The sequence below is a fragment of the Triturus cristatus genome, chromosome 8 (assembly GCF_964204655.1).
Source record: "Triturus cristatus chromosome 8, aTriCri1.1, whole genome shotgun sequence".
NCBI lineage: Eukaryota > Metazoa > Chordata > Amphibia > Caudata > Salamandridae > Triturus > Triturus cristatus.
The window spans coordinates 933,228,545-933,248,472 of record NC_140591.1 but is presented as its reverse complement, the minus strand read 5'-3'; the positions used below and the strand labels follow the sequence as shown (position 1 = coordinate 933,248,472).

Genomic DNA, 19,928 nt, shown 5'->3' with positions numbered 1-19,928 from the left:
GGTGTGCTGAATCAGACTTTCTTGGACACTATGACTGTTATTAAGACTCTTTCAACACTTTTGAAGACAGCATTGAGTGTTCAGTCTCTCCAACCTACTTGCAAATTTTAAAAGATGAGATTGAAAAGGAAGAAACCATTGCTGCTGAGATAGCCAAGGAGAGTTCACAGAGCAGCCAAAGTTCTGCACCAACGAGTCAAGATTCTCTTGGAGAACCACTTATTCAAAATGAAGCAGTTATAGCTATGAATGAGGTGGAGACTGCAATGTAGCAAGCAAGAGAGGAAACTGTGGATTTCGAACACTTAGTTGAACAACTGAATAAAGAACAAAAAGAAATTTACAACAAAGTTAAAGATAAAATTAGGCATGGATTTCTCCACGAGACGAAACAGTGTTTTTGTTCTTCACACAAAACAATATTACTATACATCAGTGGTCAGTCTGGCACTGGAAAAGCTTCCAGTTAAAGTTCTCACTGGTTATCCACAGAAGACTACATAATCAAAGTTGTCACGTGTAGTAACAGCACCAACTAGATTAGTTGCACATAACATTAAAGTTATTACTTTACATCACCTACTAATGCTACCTATTGAATATAAATTAGAATACCTGAAATTATCTGGGGAAGCTTGCCATGAGGTATCAATAGTATTAAAGAAACTGAAGCTTTTAATCATTGATGAGGCCAGCATGGTATCCAACTTAATGCTTGCTTTCATACAGTTTAGAATGATGCAGCAGAGTTTAAGAACCAACTACAGTGTGCTCTTTGGAGGAAAGCATATAATTGTATTTGGTGACCCACTGCAAATCACCCTGTAAAAGGACAACCTGTTTTCAAAACACTTGTGCAAAATGAAACAAGAAATTCGCTGGGAAGTATTGGCAAAGTAAATATGTGAATGCACTTTGAATACAAGAAACTAGTGAAAGATATGGGTCAAGCATCTGATGTGGATAATGAAGATATGCTGAAGGACATTAGACTACGAGTTCTGACAAAAGAGGAGAAAAACGCTTTGGAAACTCCACTTATCAAGAAACCATTTCCATTTAATATTACAGCAGCTGAACTAATGTACAATTTTACTGAAAAACAGAAGTCTATAGTTTGTTTAATGCCAACACTTCAAGCATGCTCCAAATGTAATGAACAATTAATGCAACAGAAGAAAGAATATATTTTGGAAATTGCAGCTATTCATAAAACAGATCATCATGGAGTCACAATACTGCTCATGGATAAACTACAAACAAAATAAATTGGATGCTTTGGAAAAGTCTGTATCCAAGACTGCAGGATTAGAAAAGCGTTTACACATGAACAAATACTGCTGAGTAATTTTGCCCTGTAATATAAATGTTGAGAAGGGTTAGTAAATCGTGCAGTGGGTAAAGTAATTGATTTTATTAATTTCCCAAATAGAGATGAGATTGAATACTTGCCCATAAAATTGCTCAGAATGATGGCGTGAAGCAGATTGGCCTTTGTGTTGTACGTTTTTTGCTACAGAAAGATTTGTATGTGCGGCACCAACAGTTACCTCTCTTACTAGCATATGCTGTAACTGTCCATAAATCACAACGTTTAAGTGTAAAGGCAGTTTTTGGTAATATTGTAAGTACTGTCTTTAAAGAAGGAATTTCATATGTAGCATTGTCGTGAGTTAGAAAATTGTCTGGATTCTTTTTGATGATAGAATAATTAGTGCTGATGCAAGCTGTGTAAGAGAGTACAATCTGTTAAGAACTCTATACGCTCCTTATTTAGGTCAAACTCCTGTTTATAAGAAACAGATAATCTGTCCAAAGCGGAAGATTATAAAAGAGTGTCCAGATGCTGAAGAAAAGAAAGGCTACAATCTACAAGCTGTTAAGAAGAGACTACAAGAAAATGAAGAAGATGTTGTAGGTTACCAATCAGAAAATGTTCAGGTTTTACCTGCTATACAAATGTTGTTTTCTTTGTACTGATTCATTTACCACATCTAGTCAACCAAATTCAAAAAAACAAAAATCAGATAAGAGGTTGTGTTCTGTTCTTTATCACTAGCTCCAGCTTTTACGAACTGACAGAACTGCCATACGTTCTGCTTCAGGTATTCAAGATCTTTTAGATATATGTAGCGGACCAGTGATGTTTACTCCCAACAAGATGCACAAGAAAGTATAATTGTTATGTATGGAGTTTTAGAAGAGGAAGTATAAATATTGATGATTTATTTGGACTGAGTTACACTCAGAACCATGACTGCGAAGATGGCTGTGAAGATTGTGATTATTCATCTACCACGCAAATATATTCTGAGCAGGTACTCTATTTGACTTTACCAGGTTCAGAAACTGTATCTTTTTACAAATTGCTGAAAAATGCTGACCAAAATATGACCTGTCCAAACTGTTCAGATGTTATGTATAAATTAATCCTAACAGGAACTCAAAAGTACTAGTACTACTGGTAATGCTACAACTAGGCAGAACAGTTGGTTCCAAATTGGAAACTCAAGCTACTAACTTTAAAGCAGGACAAATATAATTCAGGAAGAACTTTAACTACTTCAGCTATAATTTTTTATGAAGGAATTAATATTACCCCTGGACACTACACTGTCTATTTAAAGAGTGAAACTGGATGGACATAATGTAATGACATCAACCTTTAATTCAATATTTTTTCTTTCTTCAACCACGGTTCTAAGGAGGGATTTTGGATAACAAATAGGTATGCAATGTTTCTTCCATGTGGTTCATAATTCTTTTAAACATTATTTAACCTATGGGGCTAATGTCTCTAAAAACTTCTTCAGAAATAAACAGTCCTTTTATCTTCCACAAAGGAGGTATTGCCATATCTAAATTCTACACTATCTAATTAAAGTCTGAAACTGAATGGACACTTAAGTTGAAAGCAAAAATTGTCTTTGCAACAAAAAAATGAACCCTTTTGTTTCATCAATGAAACTTCTATGTACTATTTGTGCCAAAAACTACTGTATGGGATTTTGTCTACATGGATCATCGGCATTTTAAACAGAATTTGGCCTACCACGGGTGATGTTTTCATAGGGATCTCCAAAACTGAAGAGTGCTTTATATTTATTTGTAATATTGTACAAGATATAATTATTTAGATTAGTGTGGTAACTGCAGAAAAAATAACTGATTAATAAATTGTAGTGAGTGCAATGTATAGTGTCACTTATGTATAGTGGTTTAATGTGCTGCTTTTAATCCAATGATTGTATTTTCCCCACTATTTGAGGCTGAAGCATCATACAGACCACCATATATGATGAAGACGTATGCAAGCTGAGAACAGTAAAAAAGGAAACATCATATTTTTACTACATTGTAATACAGTGTTACAGTATAAGTAATGTGTATTGTTATGTTTCTGTAATTTTGAAGACTAAATACTAACATATATTTATGTTCTTTTGCCTTTTCAAAAGTGGCTGCGGATAAACATTGTTAGATGTCCCAAAACTATTTTCCTACCACAGATATATTGGTTAGGGATATCAATTGCGAGTTTTTTTAAACATAATGTGCTCTTGCCATAGCTCCCCATTAGTTTGCTTTGCCTGATTTTATATTAAAACTTTCAGGGTGATAGAGCAGATTTACAGTCAGCTTACACAATCATCCAGGCACCTATTCAAACAGGCATTTACACAGTCACTTACCCATATAGCCCTGACCCACATAGTCTCTCACACAAGCAGTCACTCAACCATACAGCCACTCACACACCTATTATTTCCCTCATAGAGAAGATCATACCCCACTCATTTACTCAATTAGCCTTTTTCATACCTGTTCAGTCACTGAAACAGCCCCTTATGCACCCACTTATTCACATATACAGTCTAATTCCCACTCACTCACCCATGCACCAACTGACACATCCAGTTGCTCACCAATGCAGCCAGTCACACAGCTACTTACTGACTGATTCAGTCACTCACACTACCACTCACTCACCCATACAGCCACTCACACAGGTACTCTCTCACCCACACACACACTCATATATGTAGTCGCTCACCCATACAGCCACTAACACAATCACTCCCTCACCCATACAGTCCCTAACACAAACACCCAGTCACCCATACACCACTCATGTACTCACTCCCTCACTCATATAGCCACTGACACAATCATTCCACCACCCACATAATCACTCACACAACCACTCAATCTCGCATACAGTCACTGGCATGCCCACTTATTCACTCATACAACCACCCACACACCCTCTCACATAACCATAAGGCTACTCACACCCACTGTCTCCCCATACAGCCACTGACACACACAGTCATTCACCCGCACAGTTACTCACACAGTCAGTTACCCACATATACAGCCACTGACACAACCATTCACTCTCTCATATAGCTGCTCACACAACCAGTCACTCACCCATACAGCCACTGACACACCTACTCACTCACCCATACACACTCACATATACTCTCACTCACATACAGCTACTCATACAACCACTCACTCACTCATACAGCTACTCACACAGCTGCTCATTCACTCATTCACCCATACAGCCACCCACACTAGGACTCATTTACCCATATAGCTACTCACACACCCTCTCACTCATCCATACAGCCACTCACATATCCTCTGAATCACTGATACAACCACTCACACACCCACTCACACACCCATGCAGCCACTCCCACAACCACTCACTCTCCCATATGGCCACTCACACAGCCACTCACTCACCCATGCAACCACTCACAATAGCACTCCCTCACTCATACAGCCACTCATACAGGCACTAACTCACCCAAACAGTCATTCACACAACCTTTCACTCACCCATAAAGCCACTCACATAAACCACTCACTCATGCATACAGCCACTCATGTACCCTCTCACTCACTAAAGCTCTCACTATCTCATACAGCCACTCACCCACCCATTCACTCAACTATACCGTTACTTATACACCCTCTCACTAACCCATACAGCCACTCACACATGCACTCACTCACCCATGCAGCCACTGACATACCTACTCACTCACCCATACACACTCGCATACACTCTCACTCACTTATACAACCACTCATACACCGACTCATTTACCCATACAGCTATTCACACAGCTGTTCATTCACTCATTCTCCCATTCACCTATACCGCCACTCACTCTAACACTCTCTCACCCATAAAGCTACTCACACACCATCTCACTCATCCATATACCCACTAACATATCGTCTGAATCACTGATACAATCACCCATGTACCCTCTCACTCACTCAATCTCTCACACACTTACTCACTATCTCATCCAGCCACTCACACATCCACTCTCTCACCTATACCATTACTTATACACCCTCTACCTAACCCATACAGCCACACACACATACACTCACTCACCCATGCAGCCACTTATATACCCACGCCCACACCCATACAGCCACTCATGTACCCTCTCAGTCATACAACCACTTACACACTGACTCACTCACCCATACAGCTACTCACACAGCCACTCACTCACCCATACAGCCACTGACACTAGCACTCACTCATACAGAAAACTGTCTTCTTCAATCAAATCTCTTTCTTACATAGTCACATGATCTTCATACATACCTACGTCATTGCGAATACCGGCATCATTTTGAAGATGGGAAATACCATTAAAAAGTCCCTATCATTAAAAAGTATGTTTAAACTATGTTAGTTAACAGATATTGGCACCACAAACAAGCCACCCGGGGTCAAGATTGCAATGTTGGGGTGTGAGGAAGTCCCTTTTTAAAGGGCAAATTTCCTCACCCGCCTGCAGGTGACATGCATCATCATCGGGAACCTCCTCGCACTGTGAACCTAGTCACAGTGAGGGCTACAACCCCCTCACTGTGAGGGAGGAGCTCAGGGATGTTTTTATGAAGTAGTTGGGAGGTTTACTAAAACCTTCAGATGAGCCAGATGTGGAGGGAATATGTGAGGAAAGTGGCCTATAATTGGTTCATCAACATACTAGCTGGCTGTATATTTTTATTCCACCTAACAGATTTGGTATTGTGGCAATATTCACTACTTCACATTTTTTACTCCTCACCTGGTCCTGAGGAAAGCCACATCACCTCTGCAGAGGGCATTTAGGCTGAAACATGTCAACCATTTGAAACCATGACAGATTGAATCTTCCTGCCGTGGCCCACACACCTTTTTAATCCTGACCCCTGGATGCCCCATTAAAATGTATCTCTAGCATATCAGGTAGCAAGTTTTAACTTTACTCCCAGGCACCCACAACCACTGACATACCCATTCACAAAGCCATACAAATACTCATGCACCCACTCACTCAAGCCTAGAGATGCTCAAACTCCTAGTCACTTGTACAGGTATTCATACAACCAGTCACTCACCCATACAGATACTCACACACCCACTCACTTTATCATAGGTACTAACACATGTACTCTGTCACCTAAACAGTCACTGAGACAACCACATACTCTCCCATAGAGCCTCTCTCAAACTCACTTATCCAACCATACATCAAGTAACACACACCCTCTCTTGCCCATACAGTCACTCGCACACTCAGTCACCCATACACCCACTTACACACCATTTCACATACCCATACAGATATGCATGTGTCCTCACACTCAGCCATACAGACAGTCATGCACCTGCTCACTCACTCACAAAACAACCTTACATACCCTTCCACACATCCATACAACCACTCACTCACTGTTACACCCACTCACATAGACATTCACTCTCCAAAACAGGCACTCACATCCACTTACTTACCTATATGCACACTCAAACAACTACTCTGTAACCTATACAGCCACTCACACCCCTACTGCCTTACATATACAGCCACTCACACAGCCACTAAGGCACTCATACATCTACTCACACACCCACTCACACACCTTTGCAGCCACTCATACACCTGATCACTCTCCAATACACTCACATACACACTCCCTAACCCATACCTCTACTCACAAACCCACTAATACATCAATACAGCTACTCATATACCCACTCACACACCCATAGCACTAAGACATCCACTCACACACCAATAGAGCCACTCAGAGTGCCCCTCAAACTGATTCAGATAATCTCACAGCCACTCAGATGGCATATATTAGAAATAGTATCACCCTTACGCTTACTGGAAGATGTCATCAATGATGTCACTGACCATGTCATGAGTTTTGTAATATGTGAGGTTATAAGCAGTGCATTGCTGGGGCGTAAATTATTGTTAGCTCAGGTAACTATAACTACTGAATTTCACTGGTTTTGTATGAATGAAATGTGAGCCTAACTATTATGTCCCTGTAACCTTTGGTCTTTTAAGTGAATATCTTATGTTTGTTTTTAATTCTATTTCCTAACAACAATGCCTCTGAAACCTAAGGATTTTCAGTGAAAATATATATGTATTTGAAGGCGAAGGCGGTTGTCGAAACGCATCAGTCGTGGTTATTGTTGCATTGTTGTAGACCACACAAATTTGGCACATTCACTTACAAGATTTCTAAGAAAAATAAAAGACATCATAATGGTCAAATATCCTGGAGAGTCTCGGATTGCCTTTCTCTGTCTGTGCCGCTGCATAGTGGACTGACTAAATTGTGCCGCTTTTTGATTGAATATATGTAAAAAATATATATATATATGTTATAGTAGGAAGAGTGTTTTATGTTTTGATAACTTTAGCACCATTTGATGAATCTTCACAAACCTTTCAGAACTAGTTTGCCAGTCACTTCAGCTCCTATCTGTAAAGTGTCAGGGTCATCCATCATGTAGGGGCTGAGAAAAAGAGGGATCCCAAAACATGTTTTCCCCATGCAATTTCCCATATGTATTTTAGACATCACTACAGCAAGAACCGCTGAACAGAATTACACCAAATTTGGCAGAAAGCTAAATCTTGGTACAGAAAAAGTGCTTTTTGTAATGTGGTATAAATCTGTTCAGTAGTTTTGGAAGTTTAAAGTAAAAGGATTTATGTATATCTAGAGATGTGGATCCGGGTGGATTTGTGGTTCCACGTGCCAACAGAAATGCCATGATTGGCTGGCTACAACCTGAGAGGAAAGTTGCGGCTGCCATTTGGTAAATCAGGACTTGGTTCTCAGCGGAGAAAATACAATTTTAAAGTGATAAAAGGGGTCAGTGTAGAGGTACCCTGACCCCATCTGATTGATGTAGGGGTCTGTGATGGACGCCTCATGGGCAAGAAATTATCCAAAATTGTTTTTTGGGGAGCACTCGAGGATACACAGATCCTCACTGATCTGGATGGATTTAGGAGGATCTACTAATCCAATCCTCAATTAAAAAACCACATACACACTCTTACTCACACACTCACATACCCACTTACACACCCACACAACCACTCCCATACCAAACTCACACAACCATACTGCCCCTCACCCACCCACCCACAGACCCACAAAACCACTCACCAACCCACACAATTACTGAACATCTATTCACACACCCACACTGCCACTCCCACACCCACTCACAGACCCACAGTCAGTCACACATGCAATCATAAACCCACCCCACACTGACTCATCCACTTACACACCCACACAACCACTCACACATCCAGGTTGCAGGGACATTAAATTTAGAAAATATCATAAAAAAACATAGAAACTTACTGGAGAAGAAAGGTTTCAGATACGTTACAGTTAGGACATAAAATGTGATAAATCTTAGAAATCTACTCAAAAACCCAAGGTTTCAGGGATATAATAGTTAGGTTCAGATTTTAAACACACAAAATTATCAGAATACAGCAGTAATAGTTATTGCAAGTAACTATAACTCGTGATCTAAGGTAACTATAACTCACACCCTCGCCATGCACTGCTAATTACCTCACATATTACATCACTCTTGGAATCTATTCTGACATAATTGATAATATCACTGCACATTTTCCAATGAAATTATTTATTTGAAAACTGTTCATTGTGGGGCGTGAGTTTTAGTTACTGTAGGGCACGAGTTATAGTACTTGAGATAACTATAACCATGTGTGTAATATCTGAACCTAACTATAAGGTCATGTAATCTTTGTGTTTTTCAGTGAATTTCCAAGGTTGTTTAAATTCTATTTCCTAACTATAACGTCCCTGTAATATTTGCTTTTTTCAGTCTCTCTCTCTCTCTCTCTCTATCTATATATATATATATATATATATATATATATATATATATATATATATTCACTTAAAACACCATAGGTTTCACACATGTTATAGTTAGCTGGACATTTCACTCGTAAAAAAACAATGAAATTCCCCCGTTATAGTTAGTTCAGATAAATATAACTCGCGCGCCCGCAATCCACTGCTCATGACGTCACATATTACATCACTCATGACATGGTCAGTGGCATCACTCATGACATCACTGATGACATCATCCTTGTGATAGAGTGGCGTTCGCGCGAGTTATAGTTATCTGAACTAACTAGAACGGGGGAATTTCATTGGTTTTTTACCAGTGAAATGTCCAGCTAACTAGAACATGTGTGAAACCTATGGTTTTTTAAGTGAATTTGCAAGGTTTTTTAAATGCTAATTCCTAACTATAACATGTGTGAAAGCTATGTTTTTTTAAGTGAATTTGTACGGTTTTTTAAATGCTGTTATGTATTTATTAATTATTTTTTTTTTTCCAAGTTTTTTCACCGTGCGCGCACCGTGCGTGCGCTTTGGGCGCACCGTGCGCGCATCCCGCGATTTCCTTCTGTGACCCCCTGACAAAGGCTAGGGGGTCAGGAACTCTCTTCCCTGCCCCCTTTTCACGTTTTCCACCTTTTTTCCACCTTTCCTTTTCAGTGCGACAGACAAAATGGCGGCCGACACTTCCTGATTTCGACCGATTCGAATGTTTACTGACATATATATATTTAGTTTATAAAATATTAATTTGCCTGGAAGTATGGAAAGATATTCTAGGGCAGATTGAGAAAAAGTACAAGAAATAAGTCCTTCTTGCTTCATGTCTGCCCTAATGTCACCCTGCCCCTTAAAAATTAAGGGTGATGGGGTGTTGAGTACATTATGACCTATTGTTTACTAGCAGTATGTTTAAGCTTAATGGTGCAATGACGTAGGAAAGGGTAATCCCTATATTTGTAAAATTCATGTTGTCAAGGATCATTATGGCTAATTAAGTCCCATCATCCATAATAATGATCAGCAAAATATATGAGATAAAGCTCAAAGAGATACAAAATCGATTATTATCTGACCTCTCAATCCACAACTTAGATTTGATTTTGGGAAAAAGTATGTCATCCTTGGTTCAATCACCAATTTATATTCCAAGTCTCTTTTTGATTGAATGTCAGAATAGCAAGTACAAGAATATCATGCTACGAAAATGTCATGGCCAAAATATTGACAAGCGAAACATTGTGGAGTTAAGTACATATAGGTAAGAATAGTTTTCCTTTTCATGTTTCTCAGAATCTACTTACTTTTTATCAATATATTAATGTACATATATGTGGAGTTAGAACTACTAAATGGATACTTTTGTATATATTCTTAACATGTCCATAATTTAGTCATGAATATTTTGCTGAGATATTTTTCTAGCACAATATCAAGTATTCGATATTCTGTTACAACAACTTTTTTTTATTTCCCATTTAAAGAAAAAGAATCCTAAAATAAAGAGTGCTTCCTACCTGATGTTGAGGGACTTTTTCCTGAGTTCATTCCATCGGAAGTTCATGTTATCAAGGCGTCTCTGTAGCAAGGCAGCATCATTTGAGCCCTCCAGAGACCTGAGAATTTTCTGCCCATTCTCATCCAAGCTATGAAAGATTTCTGTGTGCGCTTCAATTTCTGACTGAAGGTCCTAAAAAAAAGCGTGACAATTTGAAAAATTATGAGGTTCAAGAGCACGGATAAAATATGTTATACAATATTATTCAATCACTTTAAAGCGACTGAGTAATGTCAAGTTAAAACAAGTGTTTAATGATTGGGTGTTAAGCGGACCCTGGATATTTTTAAGTACTGATTGTTAGACTGATGAACATGTTATCTTAGTGGCTGGCCTTTCATGATTCATGCGGTCTCAAAGAAATGCTGGTCAACTGGTATCCCAAAAGAAGTACTTTGAAAAACTTCCAGGGGGACATTTGAGTAATCTAGAATGCAGGACTGTATGTCACAATATTGAGCACAAAAAATGTCATACTAAAACCATTGCCACCATAATATTGACTACATAAATATTGTGAAGTGAAAAATAATAAAAACATATTAATGAATTTAATATATATATATATATATATATCAATTCAATGGTCCTGGATCCCTTGAAGCATACTCCACAAGTCTCACAGGTACAGACCACAACAGTGCGCCGTATAAATTTTCAACGTGCTTAATTTATTCTTCCATTTGCCAGCATGACGCGTTTCGGCTGTGAACACACAGCCTTGATCACATGACCCCCCGGTGAAGCACATGATTTATATACTGTGACAGATTGGATAATCAAAGCTGCGTGATTGATAGTGCATGGAGCTAAACAAAATACTTACAATTAGACAAGTAGATGTTTAAAATCCATAAATATATAAATAGCATTATAAATACATTATTACTATAACATATCTAAAAGCAACGATAAAAATACCAAATGTATAAAATCCATTAAGTAAAAAAGGACTAATCCTTTTTATATAAGCAGTTTACGTAAACAGCCTAGATCTGGAGTCTAATTGCAGTCAAGTGACCAATTAATGCTCCTATATATGAATTGTCCTATTGCACTGTCCCAATCACGCTTGTATATAAAGTGCTAGTGCTCAAAAAATCCAAAATTACTTAAGCAAACTAAGAAATAAACAAATCCTATTTTGATATTAAAATTCATATCAAATCCCATTTGTCTCTTAAAACACAGCAAGACAAATAGTGACAGATAAACTTTAGATTGTGCAAAAATGTGCAAAATATATAACTCAATCCTAAATTCATAAATTTCCTCGATTTACGACATATGTATAAATACATTAAGAGCACACAAATTTTATGTTAAAAATCATCACATAAAATTAATTTCCTCATACGATAAATAGAACACATTATAAGTCGTGTGAAAACTGCCTAACCAACGTCCTTCTTCAAACGATATTCAATAATCATTTCATATTGCAGTGTAAAACATATCTCAATGCATCTGATAAAATCAAAACTTATCATTCATATATAACCCATCAAGAGAGCTCTAAAAACTATAAAAAGTTATGGAGATCTTCCCCTGTATTCATTCCTTTAGGGATTCTTGTATCTAGTAACAAAATATATTTGGACTCCAATTGCCTTAACTGTTTCTCTCTGTTGCCGCCTCTCAAGTTTTTTTGTACAGCGTCAATGACATAGTAACACAGCTCATTAAGGTTTTTGTTGTGCACTAATTTAAAATGTCGTGCCACTGGGTAGCTATCATCTGCATTGACTATTGCTCTCAAGTGTTGTAGGATGCGATTAAAAACTTGTAATTTAGTACTACCCACGTACTTCATTTTACAAGTGCATTCCAATACATACACTGCATGGTCTGTACGGCATGTCAGAGGCTTCTGGATTTTGATGGGGTTATTGTCAAATACACTGCAATATTCTGTAGTGTTCTTGCCAAATTTGCAGGCCCTGCATGAAATACATTTACGGAAACCTGTCTTTGTTGATAACCAGTTGCTGGTGATGACTACCTCTGGGCTAGATTTAACTAGAGCATCCCTCATCGAGGGAGCTCTTCTGAAGGTGATCAGTGGTTTTTCAGGCAAAAGAGGGGCCAGCGTGATGTCCGTTTTTAATAAAGGCCAATGTTTGGTTAAAATACCTCTTATTTTTCTTTCTTCTGCATTGAATGTTGTAATTAGCCTAGTTCCATCCTGATCATCTCTAAGCCCATCATCTGGATTTTTTCTTTCAGATTGAACAACTGTATTGAGACATTCCTCTCTAGTGTGGCTATTGGCTTTAGTTCTAGCCAATTCTAGCTCTTTCAATTTGTATCCCCGGGCAAGAAATCTATTAAGGGACTCAAGTTGGCATTTTTCTAGGTCTGAGTTTGAACTGCAAATTCTGCGCATACGCAAAAATTCACCGTATGGTATACTTTTAATGAGATGACCTGGGTGGGCACTGCTAGCGTGTAAAATCGCGTTACCCGCTGTTTTCTTTCTATGCAATTTAGTTTGAATAACTTTATTGTCAATGTAAATTTCAACATCTAGAAATTGGACAGAGGATTTGCTGATATCGGCAGTAAATTGTAAATTCAAGCTATTGATGTTAAGCATGTTAAGAAAAGTTTTTGCCGATTCAGGGGTACCTTTCCAAATTAAACATATGTCATCTATGAACCTCCAAAATTTGATTATATTGGATTCAAAGATTACTTTATGGGTTCCTCTGAGGACATGCTCCTCCCACCACCCAACATGAAGACATGCATAGGTTGGGGAAAAGCATGCCCCCATCGCAACTCCTCTCTGTTGTCGGTAAATCTCTTTGTTGAAAAGAAAAAAGTTATTTTCTAGGCAGATTTGTATCATTCGTAATATCATGCCATTATGGTGACTAAATTCAATACTGCGCTTGTCTAGAAAGTATTTTACAGCTGCTAAACCATCAGTATGATGAATGCTCGTATATAGTGTACAAATATCCATGACCACCAGCACATAGTCCTCTTCCCAAGCCACTTCACTCAATTTAGATAAAAAATGTCCAGTGTCTTTGATGATATTGACTACATAAATATTGTGAAGTGAAAAATAATAAAAACATATTAATGAATTTAATATATATATATATATATATATATATATAAACACACACACACATATATATATATGCACATACATATATACATATATATATATTTTTTTTTTCACTAAAAAAAAACATAGGTGTCAGGGACATATACATATATACATATATATATATATTTTTTTTTTTCACTAAAAAAACATAGGTGTCAGGGACATTATAGTCAATTGCACATTTCACTCATACAAAACCAGTGAAATTCCGCTGTTATGGTTAGTTAAGCTGACTAGAACTTGCGCCACTGCAATGTACTGCTGATGACGTCACATATTACATCATTCATGACTGTATGGGTGCCTGAGTGTGTGTGTGTGTGTGTGTGGGTGGGTGGGTGGGAGGGATGTGTGTGACTCTGTGCATAGATGTGTGAGTGGTTGATTCACTGGGTGTATGGGTTCAAGAGTGCATGTGGAAACAGCTGTATGGGTGGGTGAGTGTGTGTATGGGTGTGTTGGTGAGTGAATGGATGTCTCAGTGGTACATGTCCAAGTTACTTCATATGTAAAAGGCAGTGTATGTGAGAGTTGGAGTATATAAATGACTATACGTGAGAGTCAGTGATTGTTAGAGTGGCTGCATGGATGAGATTGTACTTGTATCAGTGATTGTATAAGAGAGTAAGTATGCGTTAGTATCTGTATGAATAAGTGAGGTGGTGTGTGTGTATAACTGTGTAGGTGAGTAAATGGAAGTGTGATTGATTCTTTGCATGAGTGACAAGGTGTGTGAGTAACTCTGGATGAGTGGGGGGGTGTGAGTGTCTGTATAGGTGTATGAGTGCATATGATAGTGTTGTATTGATGAGTGACTGCATGTATGAGTGACTGTATGGGTGAATGAGTGGATGTGTGTATAGACCTAGGATTCAGTGAGTGTGTATATAATAACTGTTATTGGTGTGTCTATGGTTTCAAAAATGGTAGCCTGTATTTTAAGGTTATAATAGGGTGTGAGGAGGTGCATCAGATTTTCACGTGGATGATGTCATCAGTGATGTCATTTGAGATGTCATCAGTGATGTCACTGACCAGGTCATGAATTATGTAATATGTGATGTCATCAGCAGTGCATTGCGGGGGCGCGAGTTATAGTTAGCTCAACTAAATATAACGGCCGAATTTCACTGTTTTTGTACGAGTGAAATGTGCAATTAACTATAACGTACCTGAAACCTATGGTTTTTTCTGTGAATTTCAAAGGTTTTTTAATACTAATTTCTAACTATAACGCCCCTGAAACCTATGTTTTTTTCAGTGAATTTCATAGGTTGTTTAAATGCTAATTTCTAACTATAACATAGCAGTCGCGTTTTCAGAGTGGTGGTGGAAGGTGAGCGTGGCCTCCAAACACCTTTTAGCAATCCCACTGCGTGGAATTTACTGAAGGTAACAGGAGGGGTAGTTAGCCCCAACATCAACCTTGGGGGCCAACTACCCCTTTTATTACCTACAGTAAGTCCCACACAGCAGGATTGCTAACTTGGTATATCAGGCCCTGCCCCCTCCCTTCACTACTGTGCAAACGCACCCCCTGGCGTGTTGTAAGTTGGGGAATTAAGTCCCCTTAAATCCTAAGGGTCCCTAGTAGCCAAGTAGCCCATCAGGTACCTAAAGTAAGTGCTACAGAGCTGTGTTACAGAGAGGTGTTCCAAGGCCACGCCCTTTTTTTTACAGTAGGCTACAAATGCGGCTTTTGGCACCCTGCTGCTCGGAGGATGAAGTCTACTTGTGTCCTGAGGTCCTCAGGACATAAGAGGACCTCATCGCCCCACCAGCAGTGCACCAGAAGCTGCGTTTGCAGAGTGGTGTAAAAAGGGGCATGGCCTCGGACCACCTCTCTGCAACGTAGCTCTGTGGCGCTTACTGGAGGTACCTGGTGGGATAGTTGGCCCCCAGGGAGCCTCAGGATTGAAGGGGACTTAATCCCCCAATTCACAACATGCCAGGAGGCGCGTTTGCACACTTGTTATGTCAGGACCGGCCCCTCCCTGCACCACTGTGCAAATGCACCCCCTGGCACATTGTAAGTTGGGGGAATGAAGTCCCCTTCAATCCTGAGGGTCCCTGGGGGCCAACTAGCCCACCAGGTACCTCCAGTAAGCACCACAGAGCTGCGTTGAAGAGAGAAGTAAAAAGGGGTGTGGCCACAGACCATCTCTCTGCAACGCAGCTCTCTGGCACTTACGGAAGGTACCTGGTGGGCTAGTTGGCCCCCAGGGACCCTCAGTATTCAAGGGGACTTAATCCCCAGCAGCATGGGGGTTGTCAAGAATTCCTGTCATGCGAGGGGAGGAAAACGGTAACCAGCGAAAACGGACTACATCTCCCAGGATGCTTAGCGGTTGAGAGGTTATGTAAACAGGAGAGCTGTTACATAACTCAAGGAAAACACGCCCTTATGTAAACAGGAGAGCTGTTACATAACTCAAGGAAAACACGCCCTTATGTAAACAGGAGAGCTGTTACATAACTCAAGGGAAACACGCCCTTATGTAAACAGGAGAGCTGTTACATAACTCAAGGAAAACACGCCCTATAAAGGGAGGAACCGGGAGGTACAACGCTGTCGGATATTGTGTTTACACCGACGTACCTGCTTAGTGAAGAGCAGTGTTCCGGAGTGGTGCTCCAGTAAGGCAAGAACGGAGGTAGGTCGAGTCGTTACTCCCTGGGCCGTGTCTTGCCCCATCGTCACCTGTGAAGGACCCGGAAGCTCTACCGGATAACCATTGAGCTTCGCTTTTTGACTCGGCTGAGTCAAAGAGCAGTGGCGCTTTTGCTGGTTGGAGTCGTAACTCCCAGCCCGACCAGAGATACAGGGACTGCCAGCTGTAACGCACACCAGGAGGTGTTTGCCGCGTTACAGACTCGGAAGTCCACGGGATCGATCGAGCGGCTGCTCTCGGTTCAGTCTTCTTTGCTTGTGATTGGGGTATCGGTGACGCATCACCAGGAGGTGACTCCGCGTCCCGGTGCAGTCTGAGGAAGAGGTTGAGCGGCTGCTCCCTTCAGGTAGAGACCCCGGCTGGGTGTTTCCCTGACTCCTCGATTATCCCCAACACTCTTCGTGCCCCTCACAGCCTACCGATTGGCATTGTCGGCCATTTCATTTCTGCCCTCTGTTGGCATACGCCGGGATCGGCGTATATGCAGAGGACGGTTAGGACCATCCGTGCTGTGGGCTGGTAACGTACTTAGCCTGGAGGATTCCAGTGACTATAACCTTTGTTTATTCCTTGTATTATTTTTGCCTTCATTAAAATAACTAAACCTTCACAAGTGGTTGCGTTCTCATTATCGTGTCTGTTAAACGATCCTGAGACGTTCAAGGCGTTACAGGGGTTTGGGACCCCCCACACATTTATTAAAAAAGCCCCGGGGAGGTGGCGGTTCCCGGGGCTGCTGGAAGGCTGCATGCCCCCCCGCATTCAATTTAATAAGCCCCGGGGAGGTGGCGGTCCCTGGGGCTGTGGGGGGCCCCCCCAGGCCCCCGCACCATAATTGGTGAGTGCCCCCAGTACCTGGCCCACCCGGGGGCTTTCAAAAACAAAGCGCGGGAACCCGCGCTTCGTTTTCTTTTTTATTTTCTCTGCCGGATTCGCAACCCCAGCGCGAATTCACCCAATTTGTTAACAAAATAAATGCTTTTTTTAGCCATCGGGGTCCTTGTGGGACCCCCGGAGTAGGCCTAGGGGGTCAGGGTGTTTCTACCCTGCCCCCTTTTCTTGTTTTTCAATGTCTTTTTCACTGTTTTCTTGTGACTCTTAGCCAATTACAATGAAGCTCGGGAGGGTTCGCAACTCCTCCTCGGTGCTCAGATATCGATATTTTTTCTTTTTCTAATGTCCCAGGAACTACTGAACAGATTACCACCATTTAACAAAAAGGGTTTTTTCTGAACCAAGTCCTACCTTTTTGTCAATTGTGGTATATATCCGTTCTGCAGTTCGGGCTGTAGCATTGTCTAAAGTTTTCTATGGAAATTAACATTGAGAAAACGTGTCTTGTGAGCCGGCATTGCTTTTGCACATGGGGAGCTGCTAAGATTCAGCTCCCTGTGTGGAAAAGCAATTTGGTTTGAATTTTGAAAGAGATAGCAGGTTTCCTGCTCTCTCTTTCAAAATTCAAACCAAGAATAGCTATAGCAAACCTCAGTGTCCCGGAGGAGGGCACCCTGGGACACTGCAGGAGCCGGCCCTGGGGGATGGCAGACCCCAGGGCCATCATTGGCTCCAAGGGGGGGCCGCGTGGCCCCCTCCCACCATTTTCCAAAGCCCATAGGGTGGTGGTCCCTTGGGCTGGGGGGTCCATCATGCACCCCCACTTTAAATATTTAGAGCCCTGGGGAGGTGGCGGTCCCCAGGGCATGTGGGGGGCTTGATCCCCCCCACACAGGGTATTTTTTTTTTTAAAAGCCTTGGAGGGTGGTGGTCCCCGGGGCTGTGGGGGGCAGTGTGCCCCCCCGCAATCACAATGGAGTCAAGCCCCAAGGGGTGGCAGTCCCCGGGGCTTGGGGGCCTTAGTGGCCCCCCAACATTATACTGTAAAGCCCCGGGGGTGGCGGTCCCTGGGGCTGTGGGAGGGTCATGTGGTCAACTAAGTGCTTCGTTTTTTTTTCTATCGGCAGGATCCACGCACCCAGTGCGAATTTTGCCGATTTAAAAATAAATAAATGATTTTTGGCCTTGGGGGTCCTTGTGGGACGCCCTGAGCAGGCCTAGAGGGTCAGGGTGTTTCTACCCTGCCCCTTTTTTGTGTTCTGCACGTTTTTTCTTCTGTTTTCTTGTGCCTAGGTTCTACCAAGGCAAAAGATGGCTGCCAACACTTCCTGGTTTGGAGTGTTGACAGCCAATTAGCATACAGCTCGTGCTCGGCAGGGTGCGCGGATCCACCGCGCCCATAGATATATCTATGATTTTACTTTTGATTTTGTCAGGAACTACGGAACAGATTTACACCATTTAACCAAAAGGTACGACTCTGAACCAAGGGCTACCTTTTTGCCAAATTTGGTGTAATTCCGTTCAGCAGTTCGGGCTGTAGTTGTGATTAACAGTTCCTATGGAAAATTGCATGGGGAAAACACGTTTTGGGACCCCCTTTTTTCTCGGCCTCCGCTTGACGAATCCGAGACTTTCAGGATAGGAGCAGACCGGAGCGCCCCACCAGTTTTGAAAATTTCGCGAAGATTCATCAACCGGCACAAAAGTTATTCCAAATAGAATGCTGCGGATTTCCTATGGATAATAGGTCCTAACTATAACTACCTACTGGCAAACGCCAGTAGGTAATATATTATATATATATTATCTACTGGCGGTCGCCAGTAGATAGTTATAGTTAGGACCCTGTTTCCATAGGAAAACCGCAACATTATATTTTGAATAACTTTGGCGCCGGTCAATGAATCCTCGCAAAATTTTCAAAACTAATGGGGCGCTACGCTCCGCTCCTACCCTGAAAGTCTCGGGGGGATTCGTCAAGCGGGGGCTGGGAAAAAAGGGGGGTCCCAAAACGCGTTTTCCCCATGCATTTTTCCATAGGACCTTTAGACACAGCTACAGCCCGAACGGCTGAACAGAGTTCTTTGAAATTTGGCAGAGAGGTAGTCTACAGGTCAAGGAAGTGCCTTTTGTAGGTCTGGTGTAAATCTGTTCAGTAGTTCCTGAGAAAATAGCATTTAAATCAATATATATATCTGTAAGCGCGCTCCGTGCGCTTACCGTAAGCTTACCGTACGCGTACGGTGACGTGCGCGAGCTCAATTCTGATTGGTGGTTACATGACTGTAAACATTCGAATCGGTCGAAATCAGGAAGTGTCGGCCGCCACAAAAAAGGTTTAGCCTCCTCAGCTCTTTCTTGGAAAGTTTTGAGGTGATATGTCATGCGGGCAAAGAAAAAGGTGGGGGCACAAAGCAATGTGTTCCCTTATTAATTCCCATAGGAAATTTTGAGATGTCTGAACGGAATTACACCAAATTTGGCAGAAAGTTAGAAC

At 41.1% G+C, this 19,928-nt stretch overlaps 1 protein-coding gene across 14 annotated transcripts in view; it reads right to left on the bottom strand.

Moving 5' to 3' along the window:
- DMD (dystrophin) overlaps positions 1 to 19,928 on the bottom strand; it is a 7,596,173-nt gene that overhangs the window by 1,607,639 nt on the left and 5,968,606 nt on the right. For all 14 annotated transcript variants that reach the window (XM_085622447.1, XM_085622454.1, XM_085622449.1 and 11 more), the window contains one exon: positions 10,761 to 10,933. In XM_085622447.1, coding sequence (XP_085478573.1) covers positions 10,761 to 10,933 — 173 coding nt within the window. The remainder of the gene's footprint in view (positions 1 to 10,760; positions 10,934 to 19,928) is intronic.